Here is a 20,315-nt window from a genome sequence, read left to right on the forward strand (position 1 = left end):
GAGTAATATGCATGATTAATTTTATGTGTCAGCTTGGCTAGGTTATGATAACTAGTTCTTTTATCAAACACCAGGCTAGATATTTCTGTGATATGTTTTAGATGTGACCAGTATTTACAGTCAGTACGCTTTGAGTCAAGATTACCCTCAATAATGTGGGTGAGCCTCATCCAATCAGTTGAAGCCTTGCAGAACAGACAGGTTTCCCAAGGAAGAAACAATTCTGTCTCCAGACTGCAATGTACAAACTCTGTCTGAGTTTTCCCATCCTACTGGCCTGCCCTGTGGATTTAACCTTATGAACTCAAGACTGTAACATTAACTCTTACCTGAATTTTCAGCCTGAGAGCCTGCCCTACAAATTTGGACTTGCCAGCCCTACAATTTCATGAGCCACTTCCTTGAAATCTCTGTCTCTGTCTCTCTTTCTCTCTCAATATTCTATTTGTTCTGTTTCTTTGGAGACTAACAAAGTATGCAATGAAGCTTTTAGAAGTAACCCATTTCCATTAGATAATTCTTATCATTTTGCAACAAAGCTGGGTTATGTAGTTATTTGATATTCAGTGTTCATTTTATAGGCATTGTGGAAGCTGTAGGAATACTTGGATATTCTTTGGGTTATACTCTAGGAGCACCCCTAATTAAGGACTCTCTGCTATCTGTGAATAGTACTTTTGAGAAAAGGTAAGCTGTTTTTTTTCTTTCTTTCTGGTTTACATTGTATAAAATATTTATTGAATAGATACTGTACTTATAAATGTATATTTAATTTATAATCATTATATTTTTTAAAGTATATAAATGTGACTAGTATGCACATATATGTACATCTAAATACATCTAAATACACTTTGCTGTTTGAAATGTAATTTAAAAAGTGGCTTATGATGACAGCCTTACTACTAATTCTGCATAGTTTTTTTAATTGTGTTAAAAAATACATAGTATAAAATTTACCATTCTAACCATTTTTAAGTGTATAATATAATAATGTTAGCTATATGCATAATATTGTGCAGTTTATCTCTAAAATTTTTTGTCTTGGAAAGCTGAAACTTTATATCCATTATACAATTGGGACTTCTCTGGCAATCCAGTGGTTAAGACTCTGAGCTTTCACTTCAGGGGCACAGGTTCAATCCCTGGTCAGAGAATTAAGATTCCACAAGCTGTGCAGCACAGCCAAAAAAAAAAAAAAAAAAAATCTAAAAAAAAACAAGTAAGAAATGTTCATTATACAACAACATTTCCTTCTTCCCCTCAGCCCCTGTTTACTTTCTGTTTCTAAGAGTTCGACTACTTTAAATACTTTACATAAATGGAATCATGAAGTAACTGTCTTTTTCAGTTCAGTTCAGTCGCTCAGTCGTGTCTGACTCTGTGACCCCATGAATCGCAGCACTCCAGGCCTCCCTGTTCATCACCATCTCCCGGAGTTCACTCAGACTCATGTCCATTGAGTCCCTGATGCCATCCAGCCATTTCATCCATGGTCGTCCCTTTCTCCTCCTGCCCCCAATCCCTCCCAGCATCAGAGTCTTTTCCAATGAGTCAGCTCTTTGCATGAGGTGGCTAAAGTACTGGAGTTTCAGCTTCACCATCATTCCTTCCAAAGAAATCCCAAGGCTGATCTCCTTCAGAATGGACTGGTTGGATCTCCTTGCAGCCCAAGGGACTCTTAAGAGTCTTCTCCAACACCACAGTTCAAAAGCTTCAATTCTTTGGTGCTCAGCCTTATTCACAGTCCAACTTTCACATCCATACATGACCACAGGAAAAACCATAGCCTTGACTAGACCGACCTTTGTTGGCAAAGTAATGTCTCTGCTTTTGAATGTGCTATCTAGGTTTGTCATAACTTTTCCTCCAAGGAGTAAGCATCTCTTTATTTCATGGCTGCAGTCACCATCTGCAGTGATTTTGGAGCCCCCCAAAATAAAGTCTGACACTGTTTCCACTATTTCCCCATCTATTTCCCATGAAGTGATGGGACCGGATGCCATGATCTTCGTTTTCTGAATGTTGAGCTTTAAGCCAACTTTTTTGCTCTCCTCTTTCACTTTCATCAAGAGGCTTTATAGTTCCTCTTCACTTTCTGCCATAAGGGTGGTGTCATCTGCATATCTGAGGTTATTGATATTTGATATTTCTCCCGGCAATGTTGATTCCAGCTTGTGTTTCTTCCAGTCCAGCGTTTCTCATGATGTACTCTGCATAGAAGTTAAATAAGCAGGGTGACAATATACAGCCTTGATGCACTCCTTTTCCTATTTGGAATCAGTCTGCTGTTCCATGTCCAGTTCTAACTGTTGCTTCCTTACCTGCATACAGGTTTCTCAAGAGGCAGGTTAGGTGGTCTGGTATTCCCATCTCTTGAAGAATTGTCCACAGTTTATTGTGATCCACACAGTCAAAGGCTTTGGCATAGTCAATAAAGCAGAAATAGATGTGTTTCTGGAACTCTCTTGCTTTTTCCATGATCCAGCAGATGTTGACAATTTGATCTCTGGTTCCTCTGCCTTTTCTAAAACCAGCTTTAACATCAGGGAGTTCACGGTTCATGTATTGCTGAAGCCTGGCTTGGAGAATTTTGAGCATTACTTTACTAGCATGTGAGATGAGTGCAACTGTGCGGTAGTTTGAGCATTCTTTGGCACTGTCTTTCTTTGGAATTGGAATGAAAACTGACCTTTTCCAGTCCTGTGGCCACTGCTGAGTTTTCCAAATTTGCTAGCATATTGAGTACAGCACTTTCACAGCATCACAGAACGTGGCCCACTGGAGAAGGGAATGGCAAGCCACTTCAGTATTCTTGCCTTGAGAACCCCATGAACAGTAGGAAAAGGCAAAATGATAGGATACTGAAAGAGGAACTCCCCAGGTCATTAGGTGCCCAATATGCTACTGGAGATCAGTGGAGAAGTAACTCCAGAAAGAATGAAGGGATGGAGCCAAAACAAAAACAATACCCAGTTGTGCATGTGACTGGTGATAGAAGCAAGATCTGATGCTGTAAAGAGCAATATTGCATAGGAACTTGGAATGTCAGGTCCATGAATCAAGCCAAATTGGAAGTGGTCAAACAAGAGATGGCAAGGGTGAACATTGACATCCTAGGAATTAGCAAACTAAAATGGACTGGAATGGGTGATTTTAACTCAGATGACCATTATATCTACTACTGCAGGCAGGAATCCCTCAGAAGAAATGGAGTAGCCATCATGGTCAACAAAAGAGTCCGAAATGCAGTACTTGGATGCAATCTAAAAAACGACAGAATGATCTCTGTTCGTTTCCAAGGCAAACCATTCAATATCACAGTTATCCAAGCCTATGCCCCAATCAGTAACGCTGAAGAAGCTGAAGTTGAACGGTTTTATGAAGACCTACAAGACCTTTTAGAACTAACACCCAAAAAAGATGTCCTTTTCATTATAGGGGACTGGAATGCAAAAGTAGGAAGTCAAGAAACACCTGGAACAACGGGCAAATTTGGCCTTGGAATGCAGAATGAAGCAGGGCAAAGACTAATAGAGTTTTGCCAAGAAAATGCACTGGTCATAGTAAACACCCTCTTCTAACAACACAAGAGAATACTCTACACATGGACATCACCAGATGGTCAAAACTGAAATCAGATTGCTCATATCCTTGCAGCCAAAGATGGAGAAGCTGTATACAGTCAACAAAAACAAGACCGGGAGCTAACTGTGGCTCAGATCATGAACTCCTTATTTCCAAATTCAGACTCAAATTGAAGAAAGTAGGGAAAATCGCTAGACCATTAATGTATGACCTAAATCAAATCCCTTATGATTATACAGGGGAAGTGAGAAATAGATTTAAGGGCCTAGATCTGATAGATAGAGTGCCTGATGAACTATGGAATGAGGTTCGTGACATTGTACAGGAGATAGGGATCAAGACCATCCCCATGGAAAAGAAATGCAAAAAAGCAGAATGGCTGTCTGGGGAGGCCTTACAAATAGCTATGAAAAGGAGAGAGGCAAAAAGCAAAGGAGAAAAGGAAAGATATATGCATCTGAATGCAGAGTTCCGAAGAATAGCAAGAAGAGATAAGAAAGCCTTGTTCAGCGATCAATGCAAAGAAATCGAGGAAAGCAACAGAATGGGAAAGACTGGAGATCTCTTCAAGAAAATTAGAGATACCAAGGGAACATTTCATGCAAAGATGGGCTCGATAAAGGACAGAAATGGTATGGACCTGACAGAAGCAGAAGATATTAAGAAGAGGTGGCAAGAAGACACAGAAAAACTGTACAAAAAAGAGCTTCACGACCCAGATAATCATGATGATGTGATCACTAATCTAGAGCCAGACATCTTGGAAAGAAGTCAACTGGGGCTTAGAAAGCATCACTACGAACAAAGCTAGTGGAGGTGATGGAATTCCAGTTGAGCTGTTTCAAGTCCTGAGGGATGATGCTGTAAAAGTGCTGCATTCAATATGCCAGCAAATTTGGAAACTGTCTTTTTATGACTGTCTTATTTCACTTAGGATAATGTCTTCAAAACTCATCCATATTGTGACATATAACAGTATTTCCTTCTGTTTTAAGTGAAAGTGAAGTCAGTCAGTCATGTCCGACTCTTTGCGACCCCATGGACTGCAGCCTACTAGGCTCTTCTGTTTTAAGGATAAATAGTATTTCATTGTATGTATGAACCACATTTTCTTTATCTATTTGTCAGTTGACCTTTAGGTTACTTCAACATGGATGTGTGAATATCTCTTTGAGATTCAATCTTCAATATTTTGGGGATATATATACCCAGATTATTAGATTGTATGGTATTTCTATTTCTAATTTTTTGAGGAACTTCCATATTGTTTTCCACAGTGGCTGTATCATTTTACATTCCCACTAATAGTGCATAGTGCTTCCAGTTTCTCAATATCTTTGCCAGCACTTATTATTTTCTCTTTTTTTAAATGGCTATCTTAATAGGTGTGTACGAGGTGATATTTTGTTGTGGTTTTGATTTTCATTTTCCTGACGATTAGTGATGTTCAAATACTTGTTGGTCATTTGTATATCTTTTTTGGAGGAATATCTATTCAAGTCCTTTGCACATTTTTAAAATCAGATTTTTGTTCTTATTGAGTTGACACAATTATTTCTATATTCTGGATATTAGCTTTACTCCAGATAAATGATTTGCCTATATTTTCTCCCATTCTGTAGTTTCTCTGTTCACTCTGTTGTTTCCTTTGCTGTCCAGTTTAAGTTCAATGTAGTCCCATTGCTCTAATCTTATTTTTGTTGCCTGTGCTTTTGGTGTCATGTCAAAAATTAATTCCCAAAATCAACACCATGAAGCTCTTCTCATATATTATCTTCTGGGAGCTTTGTTGTTGCAAGTTTTATGTTTAGATATTTAATCCATTTTGAGTTATTTTCATATGTATTGTAAGGAAAGGATCTCACTTCATTCTTTTGCACATGAATATTCAGTTTTTCCAGCACCATTTATTCAAGAGGTTATCCTTTCCATGTTGTATATTCTTATTCTTCTTGTAAAATATTATTTGTCTCATATTTATGAGAATGTATTACTTGGATCTTTATTCTCTTCCATTGTTCTAGATTCTGGAACCAGTACCATACTTTATACCAGTACCATACTGTTTTGATTACTATAGCTTTGTAATATATTTTGAAACCAGGACATATGAAGTCTCTGACTTTGTTTTTTCTTTCTTGGGATTGTTTTGACTATTTGGGGTCTTTTGAGATTCCATATGAAATTTTAGGATTTTTTTCTGATTCTGTGAAAAATTCTGTTGGGGTTTTGATAGGGATTGCAGTGAATCTGTAGGTCACTTTGGGTATTAAGGGCATTTTAGCAATACTGAGTTTCAGATCTATGAGCATGTCTTTCTTCCATTTATTTGTATTTTCTTTAATTCTTTCAGCAATGTTTTGGAGTTTTCAGTGTACAAGTCTTTGCCTTGCATGTTGCTCATTGTTAGTGTATAGAACTACACTTGAGTTGTGTTAACTTTGTATCCTGCAACTTTGCTCAATTCATTTATTAGTTCTAACAGTTTTTTTTCCTTTGGAGTGTTTAGCATTTTCTCAGAAGTTCATATCATCTTCAGACAGAAATAATTTTACCTCTTCCTTCCAATGTGGATGCCTTTTATTTCTTTTTCTTGCCTATTTGTTTTGGTTAGAATTGAAGTGGTAAAAGTAAGTAGGTATCTTTACCTTGTTCCAGATATTAGAGGGAGAACTTTCAGTTTTTCACATTGAATACAATATTAGAAGTGGGCTTTGCATATATAGCTTTTATTATGTTGGCGTAATTTCCTTCTGTTCATAGTTTGTTGAGTGTTTTTTTATAATGAAATGGTGTTAAACTTTGTTGAATGCTTTTTCTGAATCCTTTAAGATGATCATGTTTTTGTCCTTTATTCTGTTAATGTGGTATATCACATTAACTGATAATTATATGTTGACTTTTTCTTGCATTCTGTAATACATATAGCTTCTTTTAATAATACTGGAAAATATTCCCAGGGAAAAGGAAACATTTAAATGTGTGAATATGAAGGTCTCTTACTGAAATGAAAAAAAGGATAGCCACTATATTACAGTGGCTGCTCAACAGTGGCCTTGAAATACAAGAAATCATTCTAGTGAATGTCAGGCTGTTGACCACTTAGCATAGAAGGGATACCCTGAAGTATGCTATGCTTAGTTCCTCAGTCATGTCCAACATTTTGCAACCCCATGGACTGTAGCCTGCCAGGCTCTTCCGTCCATGGGATTCTCCAGGCAAGAATACTGGAGTGGGTTGCCATACCCTCCTCCAGGGGATCTTCCCAACCCAGGGGTTGAACCAGGTCTCCTCTATTTTAGGCAGATACTTTATGTTTTGAGCCACCAGGGAAGCCCAAGAATACTGGAGTGGGTACCCTTCTTCAGGGGAACTTTCTGACCCAGGAATCAAATGGGGTCTCCTGCACTGCAAGAGGATTCTTTACCAGCTGAGCCACCCAGGAGGTATAAATTTATACTAATTTTTATAGGTATTCAGTTCAGTTCAGTTCAGTCACTCAGTTGTGTTCAGCTCTTTGCGACCCCATGACTGCAGCACACCAGGCCTCCCTGACAATCACCAACCCCAGGAGTTTACCCAGACTCATGTCCATTGAGTCGGTGATGCCATCCAACCATCTTATTCTCTGATACTAAATTTATACTGAGGTACAAAGTTATACTAATGTATGGTTAGAATCTAGAGCAATGTAAAAATTATGTAACCAGGAGAATATCTAGATGAACCTCTTGCAGCTAGCACATGAAAATTGTATGCATTTTTAAGAGGCTCTTTAGCAGTTGGACAAGGTGACCCATCCTGTCAATGTTAATCAGCCTCTCATTTTTTTCTAACTACTCTAAATTCTTCCTCAGTAAGCTCATGTAAAAAGAGCTGGTTAGAGTAATGATGACTTTGCATAAGTGCACTACTTGGACTTCTTCACACTAAGGACAATCTGTCAAAAAGAATATTTACCAGGATATAATTATTAATACTGCTGATTGTCCAATTCATCAATAGTAGCAGTAAACTGTGAGTTCCAGATATGATACTTTCATCAGGAGACAAGCTTTTATCAGGTTGATTACTTTTTCATCAGGTTGGCCTTCCATTAACCAAGAGATTTATCTTTATAGGGAAAGATACATATCCTGGTTATGTTCTTTGCAGCCAAAGATGTAGAAACTCTACAGACAGTAAAACCAAGACCTGGAACAGACTGTGGCTCAGATCATGAACTCTTTATTGCAAAATTCAGGCTTAAATTGAGGAAAGTGGGGAAAATATCTAGGCTCTTCAGGTATGAGCTAAATCAAATCCTTTATGATTATACAGTGGACGTGATGAATAGATTCCAAGGATTAGATCTGGTAGAGAGATTGCCTGAGAACTATGGATGGAGCTTCATACATTGTATAAGAGCTAGTGACCAAAACCATCCCAAAGAAAAACAAATGCAAGAAGGCAAAGTTGTTGTTTGAGGATGCTTTACAAATAGCCGAGGAAACAAGAGAAGTGAATGGCAAAGGCAAAAGAGAAAGATATACCCAACTGAATGCAGTTACAGAGAATAGCAAGGAGAGATAAGAAGGCGTTCTCAACTGAACAAAGAAATAGAGGAAAACAACAGAATGGAAAGAACTAGAGATCTCTTCAATAAAATTGGAGATATCAAGGGAACATTTCATGCAAGGATGGGCATGGTAAAGGACAGAAATGGTAAGGCCATAACAGCAGCAGGAGAGATTAAGAAGAGGTGGCAAGAGCACATAAAAGAACTGTACAAAAAAGGTCTTAATGTCCTGGATATCCACCTTGATGTGGTCACTCACCTAGAGACAGACATCCTGCAGTGTAAAGTCAAATAAAGCTAATGGGAGTGATGGAATTTCAGCTGAACTATTTAAAATCCTAAAAGATGATGCTATTAAAGTGCTGTGCTCAGTACATCAGCAGATTTGGAAAACTCAGCAGTGGTCACAGAACTGGAAAAGGTCAGTTTTCATTCCAATCCCAAAGAAGGGCAATTTCAAAGAATGTTCAAACTACAATTCAACTGCAGTCATTTCATGTGCTGGCAAGGTTATGCTCAAAATCCTTCAAGCTAGGCTTCAGCAGTATATGAACTGAGAATTTCCAGATGTACAAGCTGGGTTTCAAGGAGGCAGAGAAACCAGAGATTAAATTGCCAACATTTGTTGGATGATGGAGAAGGCAAGAAACTTGTAGATAAACATCTGCTTCTGCTTCCTCAACTACACTGAAACCTTTGTGCATATCACAACAAACTGTGGAAAATTCTTAAAGAGATGGAAGTACCAGACCACCTTACCTGCCTCCTGAGAAACCTGTTTACAGGTCAAGAAGCAGTAGTTAGAACTGGCCATGGAACTACTGAATTATTGTCACCATGCTTATTTAACTTCTATGCAGAGTACATCATGTGAAATGGCAGGCTAGACGAATCACAAGCTGGAATCAAGATTGCAGGGAAAAAATATCAACAACTTCAGGCATCCAAATGATACCATTCTAATGGCAGAAAGTGAAGAGGAACTAAAAAGTGTCTTGATGAAGGTGGAAGAGAAGAGTGAAAAAGTTGGCTTGAAACAATGTGAAAAAAGCTAAGATCATGGCATCCAGTTCCATCAGTTCAGTTCAGTTCAGTCGCTCAGTCGTGTCCGACTCTTTGCGACCCCATGAACTGCAGCATGCCAGGGTCTCCCTGTCCATCACCAACTCCCGGAGTTTACCCACACTCATGTCCATTGAGTCAGTGATGCCATCCAACCATCTCATCCTCTGTCGTCCCCTTCTCCTCCTGCCCTCAGGAGGAGGGCAGGATCTTTCCCAGCATCGGGGTGTTTTCAAATGAGTCAGCTCTTCGCATCAGGTGACCAAAGTATTGGAGTTTCAGCTTCAACATCAGTCCTTCCAATGAACACCCAGGACTGATTTCCTTTAGGGTGGACTGGTTGGGTCTCCTTGCAGTCCAAGGGACTCTCAAGAGTCTTCTCCAACACCACAGTTCAAAAGCATCAATTCTTTGGTGCTCAGCTTTCTTTATAGTCCAACTCTCACATCCATACATGACTACTTGAAAAACCATATCCTTGACTAGATGGACCTTCATTGACAAACTAATGTCTCTGCTTTTTAATATGCTGTCTAGGTTGGTCATAACTTTCCTTCCAAGGAGCAAGCATCTTTTAATTTCATGGCTGCAATCACCATCTGCAGTGATTTTGGAGCCCCCCAAAATAAAGTCAGCTGCTATTTCCACTGTTTCCCCATCTATTTGCCATGAAGTGATGGGGCTGGATACCATGATCTTTGTTTTCTGAATGTCGAGCTTTAAGCCAACTTTCTGACTCTCCTCTTTCACTTTTATCAAGAGGCTCTTTAGTTCTTCACTTTCTGCCATAAGGGTGGTGTCATTTGCATATCTGAGGTTATTGATACTTCAAGGAGTAGGCATATTTTAATTTCATGGCTACAGTCAGCATCCACAGTGATTTTGGGGGCCAAGGAAATAAATAAAATCTTTACTGCTCCAATTTTTCCCCTTCTATTTGCCTTTAAGTGATAGCACTGGTTTATTTCTGCTTTATTGACTATGCCAAAGCCTTTGACTGTGTGGATCACCACAAACTGTGAAAAATTCTAAAAGAGATGGGAATACCAGATCACCTGACCTGCCTCTTGAGAAATCTGTATGCAGGTCAAGAAGCAACAGTTAGAACTGGACATGGAACAGACTGGTTCCAAATAGGAATTGGAGTACGTCAAGGCTGTATATTGTCACCCTGCTTATTTAACTTATATGCAGAGTACATCATGAGAGACAATGGGCTGGAAGAAGCACAAGCTGGAATCAAGATTGCTGGGAGAAATATCAATAACCTCAGATATGCAGATGATTCCACTCTTATGGCAGAAAGTGAAGAAGAACTAAAGAGCCTCTTGATGAAAGTGAAAGAGGAGAGTGAAAAAGTTGGCTTAAAATTCAACATTCAGAAAACTAAGATCATGGCATTTGGTCCTATCACTTCATGGCAAATAGATGGGGAAACAGTGCTAACAGTGTCAGACTTTATTTTGGGGGGCTTCAACATCACTGTAAGTGGTGAATGCAGCCATGAAATTAAAAGACGCTTGCTCTTTGGAAGAAAAGTTATGACCAACCTAGACAGCTTATTAAAAAGCAGAGACATTACTTAGCCAACAATGATCCATCTAGTCAAATCTATGTTTTTTCCAGTAGTCATGTATGGATGTGAGAGTTGGACTATAAAGAAAGCTGAGTGCCGAAGAAATAATGCTTTTGAACTGTGGTGTTGGAGAAGACTCTTGAGACTCCCTTGGACTGCAAGGAGATCCAACCAATCCATCCTAAAGGAAATCAGTCCTTAATATTCATTGGAAGGACTGATGCTGAAACTGAAGCTCCAATACTTTGACCACCTGATGTGAAGAACTGACTCATTTGAAAAGACCCTGATGCTGGGAAAGATTGAAGGCAGGAGGAGAAGGGGATGGCAGAGGATGAGATGCTTGGATGGTATCACTGACAAAATGGGCATGGGTTTGAGTAAGCTCCAGGAGCTGGTGATGGACAGGGAGGCCTGGAGAGGTACAATACATAGGGGTGCAAAAAGTTGGACATTAGTGAGCGACTGAACTGAATAGAACTGAACTTCTTGAAAGGAAAGGTATGACAAATCTAGATATTGTATTTAAAAGGAAGCATCACTTTGCTAATAAATGTCCATATAGTCCAGGCTATGGTTTTTCCAGTACTCATATACATATGTGAGAGTTGGGTTGTAGAGCAGGCTAAGTGCCAAAGAATTGATTCTTTTGAATTGTATGATGGTGGAGAAAACTCTTGAGAGTCCCTTGGACAGCAAGGAGATCAAACCAATCAACCCTAAAGGAAATCAACCCTGAATATTCATTGGTAGACTGATGACAAAGCTTAAGCTCCAATATTTTGGCCACCTGATGTGAAGAACTGACTCACTGGAAAAGACCCTGATGCTGGGACAGATTGAAGGCAAAAGGAGAATGGAGCATCAGAGGATGAAATGCTTGGATAGCATCACCTACTCAATGAACAGGAATTTGAGCAAGCTCCAGGAAATAGTGGATGACAGAAGAGTCTGTTGTGCTACAATCCATGGGGTCACAAAGAGTGAGACACAACTTAGCAACAACAGTAACAACAGCACATATCCTAGGCAAGAATTTTCTTCTCTACTGTCTTTGTCCATTTGGACAGGTGAAACTCCAATGCTTTGGCCAGCTGATGCAAAGATCTGACTCATTTGAAAAGACCCTGATGCTGGGAAAGATTGAGGGAGGGAGGAGAAGGGGATGACAGAGAATGAGATGGCTGGATGACATCACCAACTCAATGGACATGGGTTTGGGTGGACTCCAGCAGTTGGTGATGGACAGGGATGCCTGGCGTGCTGCGGTTCATGGGGTTGCAAAGAGTCGGACACGACTGAGCGACTGAACCTAACTGAACTGAATAGAAATCTCATACTCTGAGCTTACAGAAACAGAAATTTACTTCTTATATTTCTGTATGCTGACAAGTCCATGATCAAGGTGCTGGCAAATTCAGTGTCTGGTGAGATCCTGCTTCCTGGTTCATAGATACAGCTATTCTCTCCCTGTGTCTTTTCATGGGTGAAGGGGCAAGAAGTCTGTCTGGGGTTTTTAATCACATTCATGCAGACTCTACCATCCTAACCTAATCACTTCCCCAAAGCTCCACTTCCTAGAACCATTAAAAGGAACCTTAACATATGAATTTTCAGGGGACACAAATATTCATTCATAACAATGTTTATTCTACCAACAGTGCCTATGCTATCACTACCATTCATATAGATGCCCTATTTATCCCTGTGGCATCTCATTCCTGTGGTTATCTCTCTAGGCTTTGACTAGGGATATATGATAAGATATATACATACAAAGGCAGTATGACAGCATGGTAATTACAAAATTTACTGGTCTTAATCTGCACACCATTATCCAGAAATATCTGGCTAAACAGAATGGTGTCATAGCTTGGGGCCCTCACCAGGTTTTTAGGTGGAGTTTTTGGATGATATTTAATATCATGCCATTTTCACACAGAAACAGTTTTACTTATTTCTTTATGATTTGGTTGCCTTTTATTTCTTTCTCTTGCCTAATTGCTGTGGCTAGTTTAGCATCCTTGCCTTTATCTGATCTCAGAAGAAATGTTTTTAGCTTTTCACTGTTCAGTGTGATGTTAGCTGTGTGTCTGTCATGTACGGCCTTTTTAATGTTGAGGTATGTTCCCTCTATGGACTTCCTTGGGGGCTCATTGGTAAAGAATTCACATGCCAATGCAGTTTGATCTGTGGGTTGGGAAGATCCCCTGTAGAAGGAAATGGTAACCCATTCCAGTATTTTTGCTTGGGAAATCCTATGGATAGAGCAGTCTGGCAGGCTACAGTCCATGGGGTTGCAATAGAGTCAGACACAATTTAGAGACTAAACAACAAAATGTTCCTTGTATACCCAATCCATTGAGTGTCTTTCATCATAAATGGATGTTGAATTTTCTCAAATGCTTTTTCTGCTTTAATTGGCATGATCATATGATTTTTATCCTTCATTTTGTTAATATGGTGAATCACACTGATTGATTTGCAGATGAATCATCCTTGTATCCTTGGAAGAAATCCCACTTGATCATGGTTGTGATCCTTTTAATATACTGTTTAGTTCAGTTTTCTAGTATTTGGTTGAGTATTTTTGCACTGATGTTCATCACAGATATTGACCTGTAATTTTCTTTACTTGTGGTGTCCTTGTCTGGATTTGATTGATTTAAATTTAACATCAATTTCAGTTTATTTTCACATATAATATGAGAAAGGGGACACATTTATATTTTTTCCTGAAAGGAATATTTATTTATACAGATAACATTTTTTAGTCAGTCCATGATTTTTTTAATATTAACTTAATTTTTAATATTAAATACTATCTTTATGATAAATAAAATTTTCCTGTATATATAGATTTTCTTCCTGTCTCTGTATCTCTAGTATGTTCCCTGATATATTTTTTTATTTCATGCCAATACTAAAGGGTTTCAATAACTAAAGCTTTATTGTATTATTTTCTATATTGTTAAATAAGTCCTCATTCATCAAATAAGGGGCTGTTTTTACAAAATTGCTCTTCCAGATACATTTGATAATTATAGGTTATAATAAAATGTTTTGACTTGTAACAGTTGGATTTGTGTGTCAAATGAGAGTAGTTGCATGGTAATAATTGGAACCAATGCATACATATAGTTAGGATACATAGATGGGTTCAAATGTAAAAAGAAAGATTTCCAAAAGATAAAAAGCTATAATTTTATAAATACTTTAAAAGAGAGAAAAATAGAAATTTTATGAATATTATAATCAACAAGGAAACAGAGCCCAGTGATAATCTGGAGTTGAAACACCCTGGGCATAACATATCTACATGTATATGTCCTTACTGAATTATGGATATCAAATTTGTAACCCTGCGTCATTCCAAGTTGGTATTTGTATCCCTGAATAATGTAGCAATGGATAGGAAGTTGTCCCATCAATGAATAAACTGGGAATATTCTCCATACTCTGTGACAGTTGAAGCCTAAATGCAGGCTACTCACCAGGTTCTGTTGGCAGCAGATCTTGCTGGCATTAGAGTACCACCAAAGCTGTTTCCCGTGGATGTGGACTTTTTCCCACAACAGCTGGTTGGACAGCATCTTGTGTGTGTGGAACTGAAGATAATGGCAGCGATGTGGTAATCAGTTCCCCAAGTCTCCTCCCTAAATGATGTAAAATAATGTCATAACATGAAAATCCCCCACAAAAATCATGGCCTGAGCATAATTGGAAACAAAGAATGTTGAAACTACAAAACAACTGTGACTGAAAAGGGGGGAAAAATCAACAAAATCCCAGCAGAGGACCCTTCACATTTCCATCTTGCTCTGCCCACTGCAAAGCTTTGTGGTTTGCAAAGATAGACCAAGAAAAACCACAGGGGAGATAGAAGACAAAGGCTATCAAAGCGTGATGAGTTAGGGTTACTAGAAGGCTAAAACATGTTCAATCTGAGAGTTCAGAGAAAGGACTATAAGAAAAAGATTACCAAGAAATGGTAATGAGTCAGATACCCGGATTAAGTGTTAGTTGTGCAATTTAAAGGGCCAAGCTTGTTCTAAAGAATTTGGCACACGATTTAAAGGAGGTAAGAATGATTTAAAAAAAATAGATCAGATTTAGAGTGATAGTCTTCTAAATGTGTAACTTCTGTCGGAGAAAGAAGTTTAAAAGGGACAAAGAATTACTGAAGTTTAAAAGGGACAAAGAAGAGAACCACATAATTGGAGAACTCACAACCACTCAATCTCAGCAAAACAAAGCAATAACAAAGACAAATTAACAGAAAATGCTCTTTCTCTCTCTGTTTAATTATGGCTTTGTAATAAACTATGCAAAGTTGAAAATTTTCATTTTCTCTATTAAAGTGTTGGAGACAATGATGATAAAGAACGTTGGCAGCAGAGTTGGTGGAGTTATTTTGTTATTATTGCAGTTATTGCATGGTCTACATTAATACCATTTTCATGCTTTCCACAGAGTTTACGAGGTGACTATAAAAATATAATTCATTAAATTAAAGGAGAGTATATTCCTCACCCCTACCCTGATCCCCAATTCTCAGAATATGATTGAATTTCATTACTTTCTGTGTACATTTCTTTCTGTGATGGACAAACAGTGACATGTGCTAGTATTATTTGAACAAATAAAACATGCCACCAAGTAATTATTTTATTTATGTACCAGACTATCATTAGTGCATATTTTTGTTTTTTTTTTTTTTGTCATTCCTGTCTAAAAATGCTTCATGCTATCTAAAATTTTCTTGATGAAAGAAGCATATTTAATCTTATTTACCTATCATGATTTATGTTATAAGGTAAAGTACTATTAAAAGTCTTTGGGAAACACTGGAATATACATGTAACATTAGAGAAATCAAATAGCTTCCTAATGGTAGTAAATTTAATTGGTACAAAATATTTTTAGTAATACCAAATTTGTACTTTATATTTTAGGGCTATGCTGTCAAATACTGTAGTCATTATATGTAGCTATTTAAATTTTAATTTAAATTAAAAATCCATTTACTCAATCATAGGAGCTACATTTTAAAATATTTAATAGCCTCATCATAGCTAATGGCTACGGTATTGGAGATATTAGAGAGTACAGATATGGGAAATTTTCCTTATCACAAAGATCTTTAGGACAGTACTGTTTTAGAAGAGCACGTCTTGTAGTTTATTAGCTTGACTTTGAAAATGAAAGTGAAGTCGCTCAGTTGTGTCCGACTCTTTGGGACCCCATGGACTGTAGCCTACCAGGCTCCTCAGTCCATGGAATTTTCCAGGCAAGAGTACTGGAGTGGCTTGCCATTTCCTTCTCCAGGGGATCTTCCCAACCCAAGGATTTAACCTGGGTCTCCTGCATTGCAGGCAGACGGTTTACTGTCTGAACCACCAGGGGCCACCAGCTTGACTTTAGCTTGTTCAAAAATAGTTCACTTACCATTTCAGGACCAATTGTGTATATGTTGGAATGTGTATGAATGCTTATTATATGTGTGTTAGTTATTTGAACATGTTATAAGATTCTTCTCCTTGTTAATGTATAGGCACAGCAAGGATAAAAGCTGGGAAACGTAAACAGCCTCATATTTTGGACAGAGATCAAACAAAAGATCAGGAATTTGGACCTAGTATCAAGGACTTATTTGCTACTTTTGGGGTAAAGTATTTTATATGAACAAGCAAATTAACTTGACATGTACAATATTTTTGTTATGGATTTAACAAAAGTATAAAGTGTTCAACTTGAATCTGAATGGAACTTTTGAGGTCTTAATTAACCTACTCATTTTATAGATAATGGAAAATAGGATCCATTTCACCTATGTGGCATCAGTACAAACTTGGTTAGTGTCAAAGACTGATACCAAGTATTTTTCCTTCTTCTATTGCCTTTAACTTTTATATTATAATGAATTTATTTTTTCTCTATATAAATAAATAAGCCATTTAATAAGATGACAGAGGTATTAGCATTATCTTTTTATTATATTTAAATAACTTAGAAAAGAACTTTAGAAGTTAACAACTACTCTCACAAACAACTTTTTTTTTTTTTCATTTAGAAATGTTTATTTGATAATGGCCTATAGGACCTTACCCAGTTAAAATTCCTGTCAGCCCTTCTCATGGGTCATAACTGAGTTTTGCTTTTATGAACCTATGTCAAAGCAACAAAACTAACAAACGTGTATTCAATTTGCTAATATTTTTTGAGGATTTATGCATCTATTTTCATCAGAAAATTTGACCCATATTTTTATTTTTATGTGCTTATCTTTATCTGATTTGGTATGAGGGTAATGGTGACCTTGCAGAATGAATTAGAGAGTGTTCCCTCCAAAATTTTTTGAGATGGCTTGAGAAAGATAAATATTAGCTCTTATCTATATGCTTGGTAGAATTCCCCTATGAGGTTGTCCAGTCCTGGACTTGTTTGCTGGAAATTTTTTCTTACAAATTCAATTTCACTACTAGTGATGGATCTGTTCAGATTGTTTATTTCTTCTTTAGATTCAGTTTTGGAAGATTGTATGTTTCTAGAAATTTAGCCATTTGTTCTAGATTGTCCATTTGTTGACCTTTAACTATTTGCTGTATTCTCTTACAATTTTTGTATCTCTGTGATATCAGTTGTAATTTTTCCTCTTTAACTTCTTATTTTGTTTATTTGTATCCTCTATCTTTTTTTCTTAATGAACCTAGCTTAAGGCTTATCTTTTAAAAAAAAAAAACAGCTCTTGATTTGGTTGATATTTTCTATTTAGACGGTAGTTTAAGTTGTTGGTTTCTGAGATTTGTTTCTTCAAGCAGGACTGTATTGCTATGAACTCCCCTCTTTGAACTGCTTTTGATGTATCCCATAGATTTTGGAATTTGTCTTTTTAATTTTCATTTTTCTCTGTACCTTTTCTGTTTTCCCCTTTGATTTCTTCACTGGCCCATTGATTTTCTAGTAGCATGTTGTTTTGTCTCCACATTTGTGCTTTATCCATTTTTTTGCATATAATTGATTTCTAGTTACATACCACTGTGGTTAGAAAAAGTGCACAATATGGTTTCTGTCCTCTTAAATTTGTTGAGACTTATTTTGTGGCCTACATATGATCTGACCTGAAGAACACTCTATGTGCACCTGAAAAGAATGTGTATCTGCTGTTTGGGGATGCAATGTCTTATGGATGTCTGTTAAGCCAAGTAGTCTAATGTGTTGTGTAAGACCCCATTTCCATATTGATTTTATGTCTGGATGGTGTGTCAGTTGATACAAATGGGGTATTAATGTCCCCTACTATTTTTGTATTCTTGCTAATTTCTCCTTTTATGTCTGTTAGTGTTTGCTTTGTATATTTAGGTGCTCATATATTCAGTTCAGTTCAGTCGCTCAGTCGTGTCTGACTCTTTGCGACCCCATGAATTGCAGCACGCCAGGCCTCCCTGTCCGTCACCAACTCCCGGAGTTCACTCAAACTCACGTCCATCGAGTCAGTGATGCCATCCAGCCATCTCATCCTCTGTCGTCCCCTTTTTCCTCCTGCCCCCAATCCTTCCCAGCATCAGAGTCTTTTCCAATGAGTCAGCTCTTCGCATGAGGTGTCCAAAGTACTGGAGCTTCAGCTTTAGCATCATTCCTTCCAAAGAACACCCAAGGCTGATCTTTTAGAAAGGACTGGTTGAATCTCCTTGCAGTCCAAGGGACTCTCAAGAATCTTCTCCAACACCACAGTTCAAAACATCAATTCTTCAGCGCTCAGCTTTCTTCACAGTCCAACTCTCATATCCATACATGACTACTGGAAAAACCATAGCTTTGACTATACTGATCTTTGTCGACAAAGTGATGTCTCAGCTTTTTAATATGCTTTCTAGGTTTGTCATAGCTTTTCTTCCAAGGAGCAAGCATCTTTTAGTTTCATGCCTGCAGTCATCATCTGCAGTGATCTTGGAGCCCCCCAGAATAAAGTCTTTCACTGTTTCCATTGTTTCACCATCTGTTTGCCATGAAAGATGGGACCAGATGCCATGATCTTAGTTTTCCAAATTGAGTTTTAAGCCAGCTTTTCCACTCTCAACTCTTTCACTTTCATCAAGAGGCTGTTCCTCCTAGCTTTCAGCCATAAGGGTGGTATCATCTGCATATCTGAGATTATTGATATTTCTTCCTGCAATCTTGATTCCAGCTTGAACTTCATTCAGCCTGGCTTTTCACAGGATGTATTCTGCATATAAGTTAAATAAGCAGGGTGACAATATATAGCCTTGATGTGCTCCTCTCCCAATTTTGAACCAGTTTGTTGTTCCATGTCCAGTTCTAACTGTTGCTTTTTGACATGCATACAGATATTTCAAGAAGCAGGTAAGGTAGTTTGTTATTTTCATCTCTTAAAGAATTTTCCACAGTTTGTTGTGATCCACACAGTCAAAGGCTTTACCATAGCCAGTGAAGCAGAAGTAGATATTTTTCTGAAATTCTCTTGCTTTTTTCTGTGATCCAGTGTATGTTGGCAATTTGATCTCTGGTTCCTCTGCCTTTTCTAAATCCAGCTTGTACATCTGGAAGTCCTCAGTTCAATACTGTTTGAGCATTACCTTACTAGAATGTGAAATGAGTTCAGTTGTGCAGTAGTCTGAATATTTTTTGTCCTTGCCCTTCTTGGTGATTGGAATGAAAACTTACTTTTTCAAATTTTTGGCCTTAGCTGAGTTTTCCAAATTTGCTGGCATATTGAGTGCACCACTTTCACAGCATCATTTTTTAGGATTTGAAATAACTCAATGGGTATTCCATCATCTCCACTAGCTTTGCTCATAGTAATACTTCCTAAGGCCCACTTGACTTCACACTCTAGGATGCTTGGCTCTAGGTGAGTGATCACAACAAAATGGTTTTCTGGGTCATTAAGATATTTTCTCTACAGTTCTTCTGTGTGTTCTTGCCATCTTTTATGAATATCTTCTGCTTCTGTTAGGTCCATACCATTCCTGTCCTTTATTGAGCCCATCTTTGCATGAAATGTTCCCTTGGTATCTCTAATTTTCTTGAAGAGATCTCTAGGCTTCCCCATTGTATTGTTTTCCTCTATTTCTTTGCACTGGTCACTGAGGAAGGCTTTCTTATCTTCCCTTGCTATTCTGTGAATTCTGCATTCAGATGGATGTATCTTTCCTTTTCTCTTTTGCCTTTTACTTCTCTTCTTCTCTCACTTATTTGTCAGGTCTCCTTAGACAACCATTTTGCCTTGTTTGCATTTCTTTTTCTTGGGAATGGTTTTGATCACTGCTTCCTGTACAATGTCACAAACCTCTGTCCATAGACAGGCACTCTATCAGATCTAATCCCTTGAATCTATTTCTCACTTTCACTGTATAATCATAAGGTATTTGATTTAGGTCATATTTGAATAGCTTGGGCTTCCCTGGTGGCTCAGAGGTTAAAGCGTCTGCCTCCAATGCAGGAGACCTGGGTTTGATCCCTGGGTCGGGAAGATCCCCTGGAGAAGGAAATGGCAATCCACTCCAGTAC

General features: G+C 38.0%; 1 protein-coding gene across 1 annotated transcript in view; it reads left to right on the forward strand.

Moving 5' to 3' along the window:
- Positions 1-20,315, forward strand: part of SLCO6A1 (solute carrier organic anion transporter family member 6A1) — a 100,763-nt gene that overhangs the window by 23,711 nt on the left and 56,737 nt on the right. Inside the window, exons 4-6 of the mRNA XM_040239541.1 lie at positions 582-687; positions 15,146-15,267; positions 16,339-16,451. Coding sequence (XP_040095475.1) covers positions 582-687; positions 15,146-15,267; positions 16,339-16,451 — 341 coding nt within the window. The remainder of the gene's footprint in view (positions 1-581; positions 688-15,145; positions 15,268-16,338; positions 16,452-20,315) is intronic.

The sequence above is a fragment of the Oryx dammah genome, unplaced genomic scaffold (assembly GCF_014754425.2).
Source record: "Oryx dammah isolate SB20612 unplaced genomic scaffold, SCBI_Odam_1.1 HiC_scaffold_5, whole genome shotgun sequence".
NCBI classification, from domain to species: domain Eukaryota; kingdom Metazoa; phylum Chordata; class Mammalia; order Artiodactyla; family Bovidae; genus Oryx; species Oryx dammah.